Consider the following 21,099-nt stretch of genomic DNA (forward strand, 5'->3'; position numbering starts at 1 on the left):
TAAATGATTTTATACGTTAATTAGACTTATGTATACACGATTAAACACTAAATATTGTTCAAATGGTGAATATTATTTATGCTCTGTCGGCGGTAGAGCATCTTTAATAAAATAAAAAGGTCAATTCGATCATAATGTAACGTGATGATATCCATACAAAATGTTGACTTTCCATCTCTGTAAATGTTTTTATTTTATTTTTTTTTCATTATTTTACAAAAACCTTTCCTTATCATATACATTTACATTTATCATATTTTGGGCTATTAAAGAAGTTGAATAATAGGCTATCTCACCTACGTGTTATATTCAGCAGATGTGTTTCTAATTGCTACACATCCTTAGCGTCATTAGTATGAATCATCTCCCAAACCTTTTGCATTTTTTCTGGATCTTTAAAGCCGTGTGAGGCAAACATATTCGCTCTTTTTATCCTCGTTTCGCTGACAACACTAACTCTATTTGCAAGGTGTGCATTATGTCTCGGACGGATGTTGAGTTTATTAGCTACAATTCCCAAATAACTATCGTCTATTCCTAAGTATTTGACATAAGGAAAAGCTATCTGGAACTTTTGTGCTATTGAAAATGATACCAAATAAGCCCCTCCGGCTAAATATGGCGGCCACCAGTCATAAGCGTAGTCCTCCCAAGAAACAAACCATTTTGATTTTATATCCCGGAAGGGTTTAGAATGGGGCAGTAGATAACCCGAGAACATGCTAGTTTTGGAAGCATGTGCGTTCTTAAGATATAGATAGACATTATCCAAGAACACGTAATGATCGTCATCGACAAAGAAATAAAAAGACGCAGTTGGACATGACGTCACGCCCCAGTTGAATCCCATAATAGTTTTGAAAGTATTATTTATATATTTATCCTGAAAGTCTTCTTGTATCACGTCACCATAAATCTTACTTTCCTTGTCGACTTTTCTCTGATTAAAGTTGTCCGTGTATCCCAGAAGAAATACAACATGAAAATTTGACAGCAAGTCCTTCGCCCATGTATTGCGTATACTTTCACGTAACTTATCGTTTGAAACAGCGGATTTCACTAGCACCAGAATCTTTACTGCGTCATCTGGTACAGAAAAAGAACATACTTTAGGCTGATGTAGATATTGGAATGTATGAGGGTTGATAGGTTTAGCAGTGATCTCAGTACCATTTACGATCTTTTTATCGACAAGATTCGGCAAATCTATATTCATAGGATAATGAAAATTAGCCAAAGATTGTACTTTTCTCTTTGCTGGTTGAATTACCGTCTTGTTCAATCTTGATACAAGTATTGGACGATGCTCTGGTGGCTTCTGGCGTGTAATTGATGTTATATTTATTGGACTAACTTTTATAGAATTTTGTACTAGTGCTTCTTGTGTTATGTTCGCTAGCAACACATGTAATCTTTTATTTCTGGCTTGTATCATAGGTCCAGTTTCCTGGATTATAGATACAGTCAAGAGAGTTGTGAATAGGAGCAAGATGGGCACCAACACACTTCGTGATCGTCGACATATCCAGTAAATGTAATGATGTGTCTTCATATTTGTGACATTCAACGACAAACGTTTCTAGACGGAGTTGGTGATCTTTGTTGGAGACTTAATTCCTTACACGATACAATGGGTAGTGCACAAACGTTTATACAAGTATTTCATGTTGGTAGCATTCTCATGATTTCATTTTCCCCATTTGCAACATGTCTTTTACAATGTGGTTCACACAGGTGAATTATCTCAGTTACCATGCTGTAGTGTGGTATAATTCCATGATAATATCGTTGTAAATATCTCCTCTTCGTGGTCCTAAGAAATATGGGGTTTGTTTCTGAAATGATAAATGGATAAAGTGAATCAAACGTTGTTTGATTAAATAAAGGAATGAGTCGTTGGAAGGACGTCCCAAACATTATATGTATTGACAAAAGAAAACCACCGTACTGAAGTATAGTTAATCATAATTCAAATGAAATATATAATGTTTTGTGGTTATGATAATTCAAATGAAATATATAATGTTTTGTGGTTATGATAAATTTGATATGAATTATGTTTTGTCTGGTTTCCTAAATACATTAGAAAGGTCAACTTGAAAAAGGTATCTGGAACTGTGTGTATCAAATCGCATTTATTTCATTCGAGACGTGACGATCAAGTATTAACTTGTCAAGTTATATGAGTTATATGAATTGATCATATTTTGGGCTAATATAGTAGTATACAGATTTGGTTACCAACTAATGGTGATATGTACTTAAGAGTGGGAGCAGATGATAACAAAATGTTACTTATTTTACACTATTATCATCATTGAACAATTTGAGCTTATTATCGTACTTGAATATAGAATTATCTAAGATGATTTACTGCATCCAAAAACATCCTTTGCCATATGGAAAGCGGCACTGATTGCGCATAGAACAGAAGCAAAACTAATTATTTTATATATAGTTTTGTATCAATTATCCAAATATATACGGTTTAACATTATTAATTGTCAAAATAATAAATAAAATGATGCTCTGTTTGTGATGAAGCATCTTAAAAGTACGTGTTTTCTATTCAAAACAACGTGTTACTTATTATCAAAGCATATATAGTTTGCAAATAAATTGATCAACAGTAACATATTGGACATTATAGCTATTAGTAATACAAACATATACTGTATGAATAAAAAATATGTAATATAAACATAATTGAATATTTGACAAATATTAATATTGATTAATAAGTCATATACTGAAAACACTAAACACTAAAGTACAGTTATGCTTGGAAACTATACAGTTGTAAATAGAAATATAAGTATATGGTGTGACTGTCAAATGTCCGTTAGACTGATGACGAGCATAGTTTTGATAAACATTTTGACAGCTAATGGTCATTTTAACGTCGTATTGACCATTGTAATGATTCATCTTTCCATGAAAATGTGTGAACAATGTATTTCAAATATTGGGATAAAAGCTTCAATATAGCTGTGCAAATAACCTTGGCTATGTGTATTTTACATTAAGCGATTGATAAATTAATATTGAGGTAGTTATCATTTATAGGTAAATCATTGAAAGACACAAATCGTAAGCTACTTCCTTTTTAAAGTGAAGCCAAAAGGTACCTGTAGTTGGAAGTTGGTTTTGAAGATATCTGTTATGCCCATAGATGATAATGCATACATTGACGTCATCAATTTTCACGCATAACGACGTTCCTGCGAGAATGGCGCGATGAAAACAGCTGGAAACCAAGTGTAATTTCATCATTTTTTCTACTTAGTATGGGAGAAAAAGAATCAAACATGGGTCTGTGAAGTGGAGAGATATCCCTGTCCACTTCACAGACCCATGTAAGATTCTATTTATCCTAGTCCACGGTTGGACAGGGTAATTACAAATATCAATACTGCGTAGAAAATATATGTATATTGTTGTTGAAATAGCAGCGTCTATTATAAATCTATGATTATCAGTTTTTAGATAATAATGGTAGTATTAAACTTGCATGACTTGCGTCCATTGTTCAATGTCATATAATTGTGAATCGTTTATTAGATATTTGATATATATTGCCTTGATTTAGTAGTATATTATTTATTAGTAATTTCAATTTCAATAGGTGCGTTGTGAGTTTCAAAGAATGATGGATTCAATATCCGACAAGTGTTGTAATATTTATTGGATTTTATGGTAACAGCTATAAAGAGAGAATTATTCTATTGTGTTACTGGTTATCAATCTATTTCATTTCAAGTATTGTTAAAGTGAAATGTGCAATATCTCGTAGAAAATAGTGACATGCTATTTGTCCTTCTCAAATCTATTGAAAACCGTCCTGCTAAATGAATTATGCTGTGAAAATCCTTCAAATTGACAAACAAAAATGCATGATGCCTTATAAACATTACCTACGACACATGCTTTATGCACTTGTAAAATTCTTGTTTTTCATGCCTTATGTATGTTCAGATGGAAACAAACCTAAACCTAGAAATAAATATAAACACTATACATATGTGAATGAAATTGTAGGCCACAACTTTGTGGCATGGTCATGTGTACTCATTTCACTGCACTGTAAAGTTAAAAAATAATTATGTAAACATAATGATTTTTGTTAGTACTGCCAAAATAATTTTCAGCTCTTATCTGTATTTGTAACTTTAAAACCAATGAATTGAGTATTGTACTTTTCAAAGTATTGGTAATATTTAAAAACATATTAAAAGCGTGATCTCTGAGTATAGCAATAACGTTCCATTTAACTTGAAGACATTTCTGTTTGAATTAAGAACATTTAAGATTCATTTCAAAAAATAATTTTATACGTGATTATCATTCAATGTTAGTTGTCAAGAACACTAGACGTAAGATTTTAGTTATTACATTGATTCATGAAATAAAGAGGTCGGTGTACTGTTAAATTTAAAATGAAATTGAAATGAAAAATAAAATAAAATGATAATGATTAAAAAAATTGATGTTTTTGTTGTTGACAGAACATGGTTAACCTCAAGAAACTCTTACTATTGTGACAGCAACGAAGTAGATATCGTCATAGCCTTCACAAATAGGTATGTTTTAACACAAAATCCCCACCTGTACCCCATTCCTATCAATATCGTTGAATCTTGTGTTAGTACGCTCAAGGCTTAAACCGCCTTAAGTTTTAATAGCGTGTTAAAAGGCACATAGACAATACTTTAACTTCAGACATCATAAGCCTATCGTCTTTGCTATTCACTTATGTGGTCTTCGGCTTCAGGACAATGCATATATTTTTCGTATTTTTGACTTTTATGAAAGCACTATTAGCAAAGGATACTAAAATATTTGTATCGTAAATACGAATTAAAGGATCGGCATATAGCAGGACACACAAACAATCATAATTCTGAAGCAACTATAGTATACAGTTTCATAAGGCATTTTACAAACTCTACAATTTACAGCTGCATTGCTATTCACTTTTGTTTTCGGCTTCAGAACAATGCATATATTTTTAACCCCCGCTTTCTCCGAAACGGGGGAGTTATGGAGTTATGGCCCTTTGCTTAAATGAAAGTCAGTTTCTGCCACTTCCGTAAAATAACTGTAATAGATATTAACCGATTTTCTTCAATCTTGGTAACAAGGTTGATTGACTTAAGTGCCTGGCCAGGTTCGATCAGCTCTTTCAGCGGATGTTATTTAGCAGAGATATGACCCTTTAATTTATTACAAATGTCATTTTTCTGTAGTTTCTGTGAAATAACTAACAAATGTTAAAACTAATATTGTTAAAACTTGTTAACAAAGTTAAATGCCTTAAGGGCTTAGTCAAGTTAGATCGCCAGTTTTGGCAGATCTTAGTTAGCAGAGTTATGGCCCTTTGATGTATTTTCTCACGTTTCAACCAAGGTTAAAGCTAACCTCAATAATAATTTCCTACAATATGTCCAGAAAGCGGGGGATGGAAATTCCACAAATTTGCTTGTTCGAATTGACTTTTATGAAAGCACTATTAGCAAAGGATACCAAACTATTTATATCGTAAATACGAATTAAAGGATCGGCATATTGCAGGACACACAAACAATCACAATTCTGAAGCAACTATAGTATACAGTTCCATAAGGCATTTTACAAACTCTACAATTTACAGCTGCATAACGATATTTAAATGTTGTAAACCAAAGTATTTCACAACGAAGATGATTTTTTTTTAAATTTACTTTTTATTCAGGTTTTTTATCAATACATGTACAATATACAATGTATGAAAATGCTTACACTCATCTTTCATACATTTGCACTCACTTAAAGATATTGATTTTTTATATTCTTTCAAAAAATATTTTACATGGTAATCAAATACATTACTAACACACATAAACACATATATATCTACTATTTATTCCTAACAGGTTGCATATTGCGTTTAGTTTATATTAGCATATATTAGTTTAAAGTTATTGAAGATTATGTATTTTATTATGATTTCAAAGTGTGAAAACTTTAATACATACAATTATTACAAATAATTTAAATAAAATACCAAATGCAAGCATTCATGATTAAGTAATTTGATGTTATCAATATAATGTATTGACTTTATGGAAAGAAAGAGGTTGGTAGAAAGAGAAAAGGAAGACAGAAAAAGATAGATAGAGAGAGAGAGAGAGAGAGCAGCTGGTAGAAGAGAGACAGTAGATTAGTTAAGTATGTTTATTTGAAGTGCGATGGCAGAGCTATGAATACTTGCAAATATAAGTTTTTTTTCTAATAGTATTTCAAAATATATATGGCTTTGTGAAGGGCTATCAGCTATCAACGAAGATGAAATACTTGAAATGAAAGGACATTTGAAGATGCATACCTTGGATATTTAGTTTGTAAAACATAACATCCATTGCAAACAAAAGTAATCAACAGTGATGAAATACCTAATACCAAGGGACATTTGAAGATGTATACCTTGGATACTTATTTTGTAAAATATACATCCAATGTAAAAAATAGTACTCACCACCTCAGCTGTAAGTTATATCGAAATGCCTGGATAATAACACAGCTTTCTGAGATATCACTCCCTGATAGTTCCCCCGTCAAAGAGCATAACGTTGTCTATGAATGAACTCAGCCCCTGTATAGATAGTGTCTACTCTGCTCGCATCCGTATATAGTCTATATTGTAATACACCCCGGGGACAACATTTATGGATACCTGCTGTCGATTTATGAATATTTAATTGCCACTTACTAAAGGGGTTAGTCTATGTCAATCAATTTGGCAAACACATTTGTACGAAGTAATTGGTATTGTATTTATAATTCATAATTAGGCGTATAAGGAAGTCATTGCATTAGAATTTATTGTCTCGATATGGCCACGTAAATGGTACTGATAATAGATTGTAATGTAACGTCTAGATTGTTGTCTTGTTGTATAAGATAAACTTCAGAAAGGTATTGATTCTTTATCTATTTACAAACTTGTCTTATTGTGTTGCCATTTAAGCTTGTGTACAAATTTAGAATCTACTTTTGTCCTTGATTATCAATTAAATAGTTGTTTATATTTATTTTTTGCTCCCTTAAACTGAACATCACGGGGCGTACTACATATCATAGCTAGTAGCCGTTTCTACTTCTGAGATATTCAATAACACTGAATATTTCATAGGCGACACGCTGATTGGCTCACCATAGGGGTCATGCTGAGGTGACCTTAAACGGGGAGTTGTTAGATCTTGTATTGGAGCGTATCGTAGAGCATCGTAGGTACCATTTTCCGGTAATTATGACGTCACAAAAATCACGCCAAAAGATGACGTTACAAACGCTATGATTCATCGACGGTAACCATCGTTTTGGGATCCGTGCCATACAAAAAATAAGCAAGCGAAAGACTATATTAAAAGTATAAACAATGTAAATATCAAACATGGCTGTAAGACTTTCATTTGTGGATGTGAAGGATAGGGATATTGTACATGTAATATGAATCTGGGGGAAGTACATGCACATGGTTCGAAATGTACTTTCAATCCCAAGTGCATGATTTTAAATGGCGACTTCACTTAAAACCTAGGCCTTTAGGTAAGCGTTTGCCGCATAGAGCCGATAACGTTCTAACGATTTTTCTCTTTATTCGATATATACGTTTCGTCAATAAAATCAAATGGTTTGATCGTGCTTTTTTAAATCAGTGTAATTAAATGATATTAACGCATTTTTTATTATAAAATAAGTTTTGAAAATATGTATATAAAAAGTTGGCTTTCCTTACAATATCTACAATATTGACATTGGTAACTAAGATACCTGAAAGCCCAAATAACTTTTTACTGACTGCACGAAAGACCATGGATCAATATCAATGATAACATAAGTAATTGTGGTATTTTAATGATTATTAGCGCATATTGTTTTCCCAGATCAAATGTTACTCCTAATGGAAGCTTCTATCACCATCTATTTTCTCATTTCATCGAAACCTTTGTTAAAACAACTACAGTATTTATCATTTATGCCTCCCCTGATGTTCTATTCCGTCTTTGCATATTACAGAGCTAGCTCCCTTGCGAGTAGGTATCATTATTTTGTGAGCGCAATTCGCGTCGATTTCTCCGAAACGTATGACGTTACACTAGCAAACACATGACGTCATAATCAATACCTGCCCGCAAGTGCAGATAACACTGTAATATGCAAATTCGGAATATCTAGTTAAGTCTTTTCCATACAAACAGTTCAAATCAAAGTGTTTTTTTTAATTAATTGGGAAAAATGCTCAAAGCGTTAAATATTAAAGATGCTACATCGCCGACGATGGTATTTTCCTCTTTGATCGAAAATAGGAGCGAGCAGACGGATTAGTATTTTCCTTCAGTTACAAAAGTTACTTTTCACCATAACTACCATTGAACATTTTTAGCTTCTTTTTTACTTCTAGTTAAAAATATTTGAAAATAGTTTAATACGTCCGGGAAAAAATCAATTGCAGTTTGCATGTAAGACGTTCATGAGTCATTTTAATAAACGCAGAAAACGATAGTGCATCAGTCACCATAAGGACAATGACTCAGATGATTCAAAGTAATGTCGATTTTTCTGTATTGGTTATGTTTGTCATTTACTCTCAGTAACTATGGCAGCATCACATCAAAAGATGTTATATGAAGAGACCTTTTAATGATGTATAAACGTAAGACCGGGTTAAAAGAGCAAACAGTTATTAAATTAGAGAATATGTATTAAACATCAATTACAACTTAGTGTTTGTCTATTATGAGGAACTATTTCATAGTCATATATTGGCGACATTTCCAGCAAAGTTGGTTTCTCTCACGACTGGGATATCATGTTTCAAAATTGTAGCTCAAATCGATTATTTTATGATATAAACCGTATGAGTTTATCGTTGCTAAGATTATAAACTCTCATACGTGACGGTATGGAATTACTTTATCCTATACTGTATGGATTATCTTATTCGCGATAGATTGTATTGAAGTGAAACGTGAAGTATTTTAAACATTGATGATCGTATCCTAGAGTGCGTAACATCCTTGTCGTGACACTTGCCACATAACATAAGATTCTTTCAAATGTGGATATGAAATCTACCATGCAGCGCACTTCAATTTGTTGAATTTGCCACTGTCCAGTTGACATTCACATTGGCTGTGGATGCTATCTGAGAGACATTCAATATATATATTTACATTTGATAACAATTTCATGGCGAAATTTTAAGTGATTTGCGTTTATAATGAATAATTAATTCGGTGTCTTCAAGGGTGGAACAGCAATTTGAACAGTCATTTTCCGTGATTGCTGGCACAGCAATTGTGACTCACAATTATGATGACGTCATAATTAACGGATTGCAGTTCGTAGACTTAGTAATGCCAACTGCGCTTGGGTAGGTCACATACTGGGACTGCCATGGAAATATAAGTATATGGACCTCGAACAATATTTAGTATTTTGACTGTTCTACAGTTTGAGGTGTTGATCATTTACATTTATTCTAAGTTAAAATTAGAATGGAAAAACAAAGGTTCATGCTTCTCAGTGATAAACTTATAAAACAATTTATCTTATCTGATATTTTCAAAATCAATGATTAGAAATGTTCACGCGTTGAACTTTGACCCTTGACATTTTATGAGCTCTGAAAAAATCATTAAGTTTAAAAATCATACACCAAGAAGCTAACACTAACATATCTTCATAATTGGGGGGCACAGAAAGACTCAAAATAAAAGTCTTATCAAAATATTTGCTTATTTGAAGAAAAAGCCTTACGGACGAAATCTATAAGAAATAATCTCTTCAGACTGAAAAGCTCCGTAGAATGAGGCGATAGCGCTCACTAGTCAGTCGTTATTATTTTTATTTCTTATATATATATCTATATAGACTTAGAAACAGTAATACGGGCCTACCTTGAAAAAGAACAACAGTTGTTGGCGTTAAAAAATTAAAACAAATCCTTCGCCACAGTGTTGCCTATATTGATACATTTTTGTATATCGAACAGAAACCTCATAATCGTTCGGAATGCATTACCCGTTTTCTGGACTTTCCAAACGGGAGATTATATTTTTATTCTCTTATATGTAGTTTTTGTATAAGTTGGTAACTAAGCTCGCGGAGATTAACTAAAAGGTGAATAAGCGAAATTTAAATCCAAGTGAATAAAAAAATACAATATACATTGTCGTATTTTCAAACACAGTACAGAACACGTGGCATGTCACTAAGATAAAGTGGTCTTTTTCTGTTTTTGATCGACTAGTTAATCTACCTGAACAGTTACCTATTGAATAAAAGATAATGATTTCTTTTTGTATATATTATCATATGATATGAAATCGACATTTCACACAGCTGTAACTATGGTAAACAATTTAATTTGACGTGAGCATGACAGTCAAGTACAAAGAATTAATTTCAATACAATTATCAATAGAAATGTATGGATCACCCGAGTAGTTTATGAATGGTATACACGTATATGTTATCTAGCATATTATCATAGTTCTAGGCGGGGGACATGTTGGAATATATCAGAGAAGTTGATATTCATGTGCTAATATCAACGTATTCCGTCTTTGCATATTACAGAGTTAGCTCCCTTGCGGGTAGATATCGATTGTTACGTCATTATTTTGTGAGCGCAATTCACGTCTTTTTCTCCGAAACGTATGACGTTACGCTCGCAAACACATGACGTCACAATCAATACCTACCCGCAAGTGCAGATAACTCTGTAATATGCAAATTCGGAATATATCATTCAAAATTTACAAGGAAAGATTCCACATCACATCTACCTAAGATATAATACCCAGCGATAGGTAAAATAGTATTGTACACGTACACATGTAAATTATACTGCGAATTGTTAAAGTGAATAGTCGGGCAAAGAAAACCAGTCTAAATGCGTTCATTGGCCTTCCAAAAGTTCTCACAAATTAATACGACGGTTAAGTTCTGCTTACGTTTCCCATGCCATTGGAATAAAGAAAAGTTGAGAGCATTGAAAGCGAGGCTGCGTGGAAATGTAACCACGGACATAGTCAGCCGGGAGGACGTTTTAGGATTCCTATACTTTAAATTAATTTCTACTTACGCAGACAGATTTTGACGAGAAATTATACTGGATACATTCACACCATTTTTACCGACTTTAGTCATCCTTGCCCGACTGTTCACTTTAATGTCATGTAAAATAATGCCACCTGTATAAAAGTCCTGATCACGATAACTCATGAAATATGAATGAATATGAAGCATTTATTCAGGAAAGATCAATTATCTGTATAGATAAATCATCTATCTATGAATGGGTCAGTTCAATGGTTATCGGATATATAATGAACGGAAACCAACCGAGATGTTTTAAAAACAAGCAGGTATATTTACAACACTTTTCTACATATGCGAGCAGGATTTGTGAAATATCAGTTAGTCAGGTGTGGTAATAGGCAAATCACTTCAGCAATTGTGAGTTATCGATTTGTTAGCCTGTTATAATGTTAATGTGCATAAGATCAGGTTAAAATAGTCATAAGGTAAATTACATGTAATGTCAATTAAGGTCTAGAAATGAGCGTTCGCCCCTGTGAATGGTTCTGTCTCCTAGCTGAGATGCAAAATATTCTTTGTGACTTTCGCCTAACCACGGTTAGCTGAGGATATTCATACAGATGTACTGTGATCTGAGGACAAGCACAGCTCATGTTTATGAATTAATAATGTCCAGCATTTCAACATCATTAATACTGATGTTGCTGGTTCTGTAGATCATTACTATTCACATTACTTGATCATCAATCTATTTTAAATTAGGTCTATATCAATCAATAATTTGACCTCTCTAGCGTGGCTAGGCTGTTTCAATAGTCGCTATATATTTAAGTGTGGCGTAATGTGGCAAATTATAACAGTATAAACTATTCGCATTGGCATAAAATACTTAAAATATTACGTATCAATATTAATGCAACATCGTTCAAACGGGAATGAATTTAAAAAAAAATATCAAACATGAAAGAATAGCAATAAAGCTATGCTCGTGACTGCTGTATAAAGCATTTAAATGACTCATTATGATACCGTTAATCCATGAAACATTATACAGTTGTTGACTGGGGTTGAGGGCAACAAATGATTTGTTGTACCCGAAAACAAACTGTTGCCCGAAGCTGAAGGCTTATCACCAAATGTTTTGTTATACCGCATTGTGACGTCACTCCGGTCCAACAGCACATTTTAACAGTCGATTTTAACAGTTCTTTGGACCGCTCGACGGAACAGTTCATTTATTAGCATTTTTGTCAATAGAGTTTATATAGAAACTGTTGTAGCCTATAGGGATATAACAATAAAGTATCAATGTTTATGTGCTAATGTTAATACTGACGTAAACTTGTTAAACTGGTTAATAAGTATCATTTTGCCACATTATTTATGTGATAGAGTAAATAATGATACAAAAACTTTCGTGTAAAAATACGATCCCGTACATATTATAGGTATAGGTAAATAATACACTTTTGAGCGTAAAAAAGTTATTTATGTAAATGCCTCGGAGATGTTATGTACAATCTAAACCCATTAATAACCATTTTAGTTTACCCGAGGGAAAATAAACTCATCGTCAATCACTAAATTATTATTTTAGTGAAAAACATGTAAATTGTATTGTGAAAATATAATTAAAATGTACAGTGCGATCTTACTGAAGGGTACTGCCACAGATACCAGACAGGCACAACCCATCCGGTCACATTATACTCCAATCCTCCCTTTAGCAGGTACAGCAAGATATAGAATATGCTGAATTCTCAGTAAGGAGGCCGAACCCTTAACAGGGGCGAACACACATCTGAAGACCAAACTGATCACCACTGTGATAATTAGAAATGGAAAAATCCATACCTTATCTTACGTTTTCCTCTTATTTTGTCGACTACGATTCTAAATTTCAATTTTGATATTATTGCGTACATGTGTTATTTTTCATAAACCACCAATAGAGCAGGTAGATAATGCATCAGTAAGTATTTTAATGAACATTCAAATGTCTTAGACATTTATTACACGGCAATTGTGATACAACCGAGTGTTTTTGTACATTTTGTGACCTTAGGGAGAAAACTCTTGTCTTACACATATGAAAGAGGGTACACACTGTGGACTGGAAATTACTGTTGCAATATGCTATGCCATAGTCCAGGGATGGATATACCGACTACTATAGTAGCCATTGGAATATCGATAACCGATCATTATTTTTTTTTTAATTTCCTCTTTGATATTTATTAATGGCCAGAATTATTCGTTCATTGTCAATATCTCAGAAAAATAAGCTCTACAGTTTATCATTATTTTATTCAACGTTTTACTGAATTAAAGATGCTCCACCGCTGTCAAATGGTATTTTTTACTATCAAAAACAGGAGCAGACGATTTAGTATTTTTCTTTAGTTATAAAAGTTACTTACTTTACACTACTACCACCATTGAAAAGTTTGAGCTTCTTATTTTACTTCAAGTTAAAAATATGAAAAATAATTAATTGCATCCCGAAAACATTCCGTGGCACTATATCCTATATGGAATGAAGTACTGATTACACATGCACCAAATGCAGAACAAATTATTTTATATTATTTTTTGTGTTTACTAGACATATATATACACGATTAAACACCAATTATTGTTCAAATGTTGAATACCATTTATACTCTGTCGGCGATGGAGTATCTTTAAATTAGTTTTATAATAAAATTGTACGTGTAACCTACAAGATACTATTTGTGGTGTTGTTTGGCAGTTTTCCCCATCTTCCCGTGTTTGTAAGAGCGTACCATCTTATGGTATATCTAACCCTGCTGCGTTATTTTAATGATTCACATTTAACTAATAAATTATTAATAATTAATTACTAATTTTATATATATATTTGCCTTTTACAACCAAAGCAGAGACTAGAGAACATGTTGATATAATGCTATCTACCTAGTAAAATCTTCAAATTCAATAAGCTTACAGAAGATGTCAATTCATTGATTCACTGATATACACTGATAGGAGACAACTAATAACTACTGTAGACATTCAACATGTTAACTGACTACAAAAGGTATTGTATTTTTATCATGATTTATTAATACCAATCTAACGTGATCATCGATCGAATGTGGTCTTTGTTCTATTCCTTTAGCTGGAAGTTTTTATTTCTACTCTAAATTTATACATTAAAGCACTGTGAAACAACCGGAAATAATCGTTTGCTGGGATATGATATGCAAATGTGTTTTGAGAATTACATTGCATAATACTTACAATGCATAGGTTTTATTGTACAAATAAACCCGAAAAGGATTTTTAGGCTGAATGCTGAAGATCATTATTTTTACATCTACACTGAAATGAGTACTGATGAATGTAATCAAACTATGAAGCCAAGTTGTGGTCTACAATTTAATTTCACAATTTCATAGTGTTACTAGTAAGTGATTGTAGAGGAGGTTTTATCTAACCATACATAAGACAGTAGAAACAAGATAAAATAACAGGCCAAAATTTTCGCGTTTTTCGTACGATGTACTCAAGACTTAAACAAACCTTACCGAACGTAATGCTTACCTTGTCACCTGCATTTAAATCAATCTATAATATACTACTGAATAGGCAAAATATCGAAACCAGCGGGACGTTGCATTTTAAAATCGTTAAGGAAGTGTGCGTTTGTTTAACACGTAAATTACAATATAAACAAAGGTATGACGCTTTGGATATGTCGCTACATAGACTCAGTATAATACTAAGCTATACCATTAACAGATAAATAAAAACAAACACATCAACAATAGAAAACAAATCAGCATCATGAAGGAGGCTATGTTGAAAATAGACATAGAAAGCGCGATGCTACTCCTTAATGGGAGCTGATTTAGATAAAAAGAGAGTTAGCCACTAATACTTATATGTAATCGATTTTAAAGATATTACCGTTACTGCAAATATAGAAATGCGACCTACCTTTACGTATGCGTTCATTGCAGTGGACCGGACTGGAATTCACTGATCAACTACCGGTGACAGCAGTGTATCGATGGCACGTCAACGCTGCAATTTAAATGTCCGCGTTTTCATTACAGGTCGAATCCCCAATGAAAGAGGGATGTCCTGTCTACATTGATCAGGTCTGTTTAATCAATATATATGCGCGTTTGTCACCAACATATCAGGTAGAAACACCATTTTCGCTGTTATACCTGCAAAGGTGTCTCGTATTTTCGTTTAAGTTGAACTAACCATGCCACATTTAACCAGCCAACCGGAACATGTTTTGGTTTCTCTCACACTACAAGCGTTTGGTGATGCTGATGTATTTGTAATGTCAGTATATGGCGCGTTAAGCTGTGCGGATGCACCTGTAGTATTGGCATTAAGGTATATTGACAACTACATAACGACTTCATCAATAATGAATCTTTTTACAATGTAGTACAAAAGACGGGGTGTTGTGGATATAACTAGATCCGTAACCATGGCAACAAATGGGAATATTAACGTAAGATATCGTTTGATTATGTATCAAGATCCATGTATGAAACTACACATATTTAGGCCCATATAAGACATAATACATATCAAGGTTCACTTAGTACAGTTTATAACGAAATCCAAGAGAACATTTTAAATGAATTTATTAGTTCGTTGTATATATTGATCTAATGAAACTGAATATTGTCATAACCCACTTATATTATAATCCATATATGACGTCATCAAAGTTTGTGGATTGATAAGTTGGTTAGATTAACAAACTATTTATAGTCAGAGGTTTTTTTGGACGACAACGTCTGTATGTGGTGTTTTGTGTGTATGAAGTACGTGTGTGTTTTGCGTGTATGAAGTACATGTGTGTTTTGAGACACTGTTCTTTGTTGGGCTCTTTGTGGTAGTTCATGTTCTTGTTATGCTGTATTTGTATAATACAGAGTTATCTGCCCTTGCGGGTAGGTATTGATTGTGACTTCATGTGCGAGCGTAACGCCATACTTTTCGGAGAAAACGACGTGAATTGCGCTCACAAAATAATGACGTAACAATCGATACATACCCGCAAGGGAGCTAACCCTGTATTATGAAGACAGAATAGTGCATTCTTACTGACGGACGCTTCCAAAGACACCAGGGCCCAGTTCCATGAACATTCCTTAAATTCAAAGAAACTCTAAACTTAAAATTCTCCAATGGAAAGCGTTACAGATTTTAAGGAAGACTTCTTAACTTAAGATTCTTTCCTTAGTTTTTGTAATGCTTTTCTATTGGGAATATTTGAGATAAGAAATTCCTAAACGTTAAGGAAACTGGGTCCAGACAAGCACACCCCAGTCGGTCACATTTGACCCTACTTCATTTTGCAGGAGCAGAAATTAAATTCTTGTATAGTGGAACTTTTGCCCTTTTTATGGTGCTATCACTGAAACATGCTAACAAAGACACTGAAAAACACACCCCACCCTTATTACACATATGACATTTAATATATGACGCGTATTACAATGGGATATAATAACAATAATTATTTGAAGTAACATTTTAACTGCATAATTACACATGAATCGATAGTATGGAATGGAGTTTCACAAAGATTTATCTATAACATATTTTGCTGTAAAACATGGTCCTTGATTTCACACAAGGGCATATCACATATCACGAATGAAAAATAATCGATTACAAAAACGAGACCCCAGTTCCACAATAAAATTAAACCTACATAATGGATAATTCTGTACACTAATAAATAATCAGGTTTCTGATTTCTTTTTGTAAGATTTGTCATACACAGATGAAACAGAATTAGTTTTACATCTGATTCACAATTGACTAAATTATCGTTTAAATTATCTAGAGCAAACATATGGTATGTTATTAAGATATTTCTTTGAAATTTCTTCAAATCTGATATCACTTTTAAATTTTTAAATCAAAATTGCTTATCATGTACATTTTTGTGTAAGCGCATATAATACTATGTAATTACAAAATATCCATCAATGCCAATCAACATCATGTGTGTCTCTCTCAAAGTTTACTGATTTGTGATCTGTTTTAGGTGTGAGAGATTTCAACCCATATAGTTTGACAGATTTGGTTGAGCTTACCATTTGAACCGGGACTATGTGAAAGCACTTACGTGACATCATGAGTTCATACAGCGTAAACGTGGCGCATATTGTCGATAACGTCATTGATTTTGAGGTTCAAGCGATGGCAATGATCATGCCGCAATATGCAACAGGTGGACAGGGTAATCTAACAATTCAGACATCGTGTGAAATAAAACAGATGATACGCAGTTACAGTATGTCTGTATGGAGTTCGTGAGTTCTATCTTGTTTTACACTAGTCTGTCTGGGGTCCGTGAACTCTATCTTGTTTTACACTAGTCTGTCTGGGGTCCGTGAACTCTATCTTGTTTTACACTAGTCTGTCTGGGGTCCGTGAACTCTATCTTGTTTTACACTAGTCTGTCTGGGGTCCGTGAACTCTATCTTGTTTTACACTAGTCTGTCTGGGGTCCGTGAACTCTATCTTGTTTTACACTAGTCTGTCTGGGGTCCGTGAACTCTATCTTGTTTTACACTAGTCTGTCTGGGGTCCGTGAACTCTATCTTGTTTTACACTAGTCTGTCTGGGGTCCGTGAACTCTATCTTGTTTTACACTAATGGCTTTTAAAGATGACTAATATGCGCACTCACCACCGAGGCAATTCAAAATGGTGGCCTTTCAACTAAAGCAACACCAACATATAATGTAAAAAGAGACCTATGGGAAAATATGACAGTATCGTATGCCCTAAGAGTAAAAATGACGTTACCGATTATCCATATGGGAATCTGACAGTATGTTATCACTGGTGCAGGAATTCATTGTGACAAAAGATATTTCCATAAACGATGGCATTGCCACCGCTTGTTATCAATATCCAATACAATGTCATCTGAAGTTTGATTTCGATGATCAAATTAGTATTACATTACTCGATGAATAAAACAACTTATTTTTGGAAACAATAACACGTTAGACGGCTTTTGTGGAAATCTGATTTACGTTGTAGTATGCCATGATAGAAACATTTGAATTGTAACTGCACCAAGCAATACAGTCACATTTTTATTCACTCGAGGGAAATCAATACATAGGTATGGCAAAGGCAAACAAAACCAATTGGTCGAATACACAATCGCTGATTGGCATTTTCGTTTGAAGGTAAAACTACATCTTTTGTGCGTGATGATTCGTTTGCTGGGTACATTAAGTGGAGTTGTTCGGATACACTGTAGCCTAGAGACAAATGTAGTCCTTATTGTAATATAAACCTAACACAGGACTAATTGATTGTTCTCCCAGACAGATGTTGTTCAAAAATGCGGTACTACCTGCTATTCATAAAATACATTTTACACAGAGGTATGATCACTTCAGCTCTACAAGCCACCTAGACGGACAGCCATATTCATTTTTGCTTTAATCGTAACTTTAATTATGAATGAAAATATTTCTTACTCAGGTGAGAGTTGGCCTTTATTTTGCTGAGTGCCTTATCTTATATCGTTGGCTGAATGTAAGGACGGCGTCTTCTACATGTGGCCTGAATGTGGGTTTTGTTTTGAGGGTAATTATGTTCTTGTCCAATTGTAATGGTATTGTGCCTGCTGATTTTATTGCAAGATCGTAAAAGGCGACTAAATTTGGTATGTAATTCTTCTTTTTCTAACTTCAACTATGACACCACATCTCATTTTTTGTCTTGTGTTTGCGCCAATATATTAAAGGAAGACAATTATTTCGTCCGCTGACCTAGATATGTCATTGTCTATAAAATACTACAATGTAATTGTAAATACTACAATATTGTAGTTACAGGTCTACAGGATAAGATAATGATATCAAACGTAACCTTTTCCAGTAATATCCATAAATATGAATATCTAACCTTTGTATAATTATGTTAATTCACATTTGATGTCCGTCTCGGCGTCATCATAATGAGTTCCAATATGTCGAATTGTTAAAAAAATTATGTAACACAGCTAGTAATTGAGGGCCAAAAGAGGGGAACGTCTTTTTATTAGAAAAATGAAAACTAATCGATTACAACATCTTCAATTATTACATGTGTAAAGTCTCCATGGTGATCGTTTAAGATACAGAGGATCTTACGTGAATGGATATGTAATATGAAATTTATCGAGCGAGTTCAATAATTTGATATGTCACGAGCCTTTAGACGAATGCCATATCAAATTATTCAACGAGTTTGATAAGTTTCATATTACATAGTCACGAGTGTAATTTTTTATCACATAACTTTTATTAATAGATATATAGCTGGAACTTTTTTTTATATTTTATCTCTATACAAAACAGTAGAAATCCGACTCAGATGTGACGTTTCCGTCGAACGAGACAATCATGCGACGTCATATATAGATTATTGCGTGAAAACTACCTGTGACGTCACAATAGCGTTATTACACATGTGTCTTACGATATTTATGACATGGCCGTATGACATGGCTGGACGATCCAGTTATGTGATAACACATGTATGAAATTCGCTACTACTGAATCCTCAGTGAACTGCTTTTGAACTCACAGTTATCCATTCGTATACTAATGAAAATGGACATAAATTGTCAAAATAGGGGAAATGTCTTTCCAAGTGGCGTTAAAATGATTTAACAACTGGCTAATAATGAGTGGACAAATAACGCTCCTCATATGTTGCAATTTTATCCGTTTGTCTCAAGACTTTATAGCCCCACATCATTAATCTATTGCTTTAACCAGATTGTCGTGTAGGGCTGGTGCAGCTTACGTTAATTGTATTTTATCGAAACCTGACTGAATCGATGACTAATTCGATTTTTCCTCGCATGACCGTTTTTATTTTCTGTCAGTGTCGAATGAAAAAAACGTGTTTATGAACGAATAAATCGAGAAGATCTGTGCCGTTGGACATATCTCACGACGATCGATTTCGGTTAGGTTATATTGATTACACGTCTTGTGATTTCCTCACTTACATGGCCGTCAAGTCTTCTATCGAGGCCAATTAATACAGTGCTACCTATACAGAGTGAAGTGTGATAGCGACGTGAACTATGAAGTCCTTGCGTGATTGAGTGAAAACACCAACTTGTACTACTTGGATGTGAATTACTAGTTAATATGCCAACATACCTATCCCGTCCTTGCATATTACAGAGTTACTTCCCTTGCGGGTAGGTACCGATTGTTACGTCATTATTTTGTGAGCGCAATTCACGTCGTTTTCTCCGAAACGAATGTTGTTACGCTCTCAAACACGTGACGTCACAATCACTACCTACCCGCAAGTGCAGATAACTCTGTACTGTGCAAATTCGGAATATAATAACATTAACATCGTTATTGACTTATCAGAAGAATACCAAACAACTACCTGTGGTGTAAAATGAAAATATCAATAATTATCGTACAGCTTAGAATGCTCGCGGAGCGAACATTTGTAGGATCCAGCGAAATTACAAAATATTAATTAATTTATATTAAATGTGTGGCACGTGCATCACAGCAATTGAGAGTTAATTGCTATTTTTTCAGTAGTCAAAAAAAATCATATGCGTAAGCACGGCTTAGTGCAAAATTATTTGTGCGTATGACGCCAAAAGTACCGTTAAAATATCACCGTTTCATAATTTACATACATGTATACTTTTTCATAGAAAAGACCTTTGGGACATAATACATATATTTAAGTTTCTTACTGTACATCTCCTTTTTTGGAATAATGAACCATTACTAAATTGAATCCAAAACGTTTTCTAATTGCATAATGTAAGCAGCCCTCGTTAACTCAATTAGAGAGCATTCGAGATATATTCACGTTGATGTACATGTATAGTGAAAAATTCGTTACAAAAATTCGAGATATGGAATCATATTTGTTCCAATTCAATGGATTCGAGTTAATATTGCAGATTTAATCGCCTTCTTAATTTTTTCTAGTTACTGTAAACTAACTT

The 21,099-nt window shown here is 33.6% G+C and overlaps 1 protein-coding gene across 3 annotated transcripts; it reads right to left on the minus strand.

The window, feature by feature from the left end:
• Positions 1–208: 208 nt before the first annotated feature.
• LOC138335199 (beta-1,3-galactosyltransferase brn-like) lies at positions 209–15,367 on the minus strand. 3 transcript variants are annotated; one of them, XM_069284182.1, is made up of 2 exons: positions 15,052–15,367; positions 209–1,835 (listed from the first exon to the last, which is right to left on the minus strand). In XM_069284182.1, the coding sequence occupies exon 2, from the start codon at positions 1,550–1,552 to the stop codon at positions 332–334; it is 1,221 nt and encodes a 406-aa protein (XP_069140283.1). In that variant the 5' UTR covers positions 1,553–1,835; positions 15,052–15,367; the 3' UTR covers positions 209–331. The 3 variants fall into 3 exon arrangements, with proteins under 3 accessions (XP_069140283.1, XP_069140284.1, XP_069140285.1); XM_069284183.1 differs by lacking the exon at positions 15,052–15,367 and adding an exon at positions 6,515–6,674; XM_069284184.1 differs by lacking the exon at positions 15,052–15,367 and adding an exon at positions 3,129–3,236.
• Between the last annotated feature and the right edge of the window lie 5,732 nt (positions 15,368–21,099).

This window comes from Argopecten irradians, chromosome 11 (assembly GCF_041381155.1).
Source record: "Argopecten irradians isolate NY chromosome 11, Ai_NY, whole genome shotgun sequence".
NCBI lineage: Eukaryota > Metazoa > Mollusca > Bivalvia > Pectinida > Pectinidae > Argopecten > Argopecten irradians.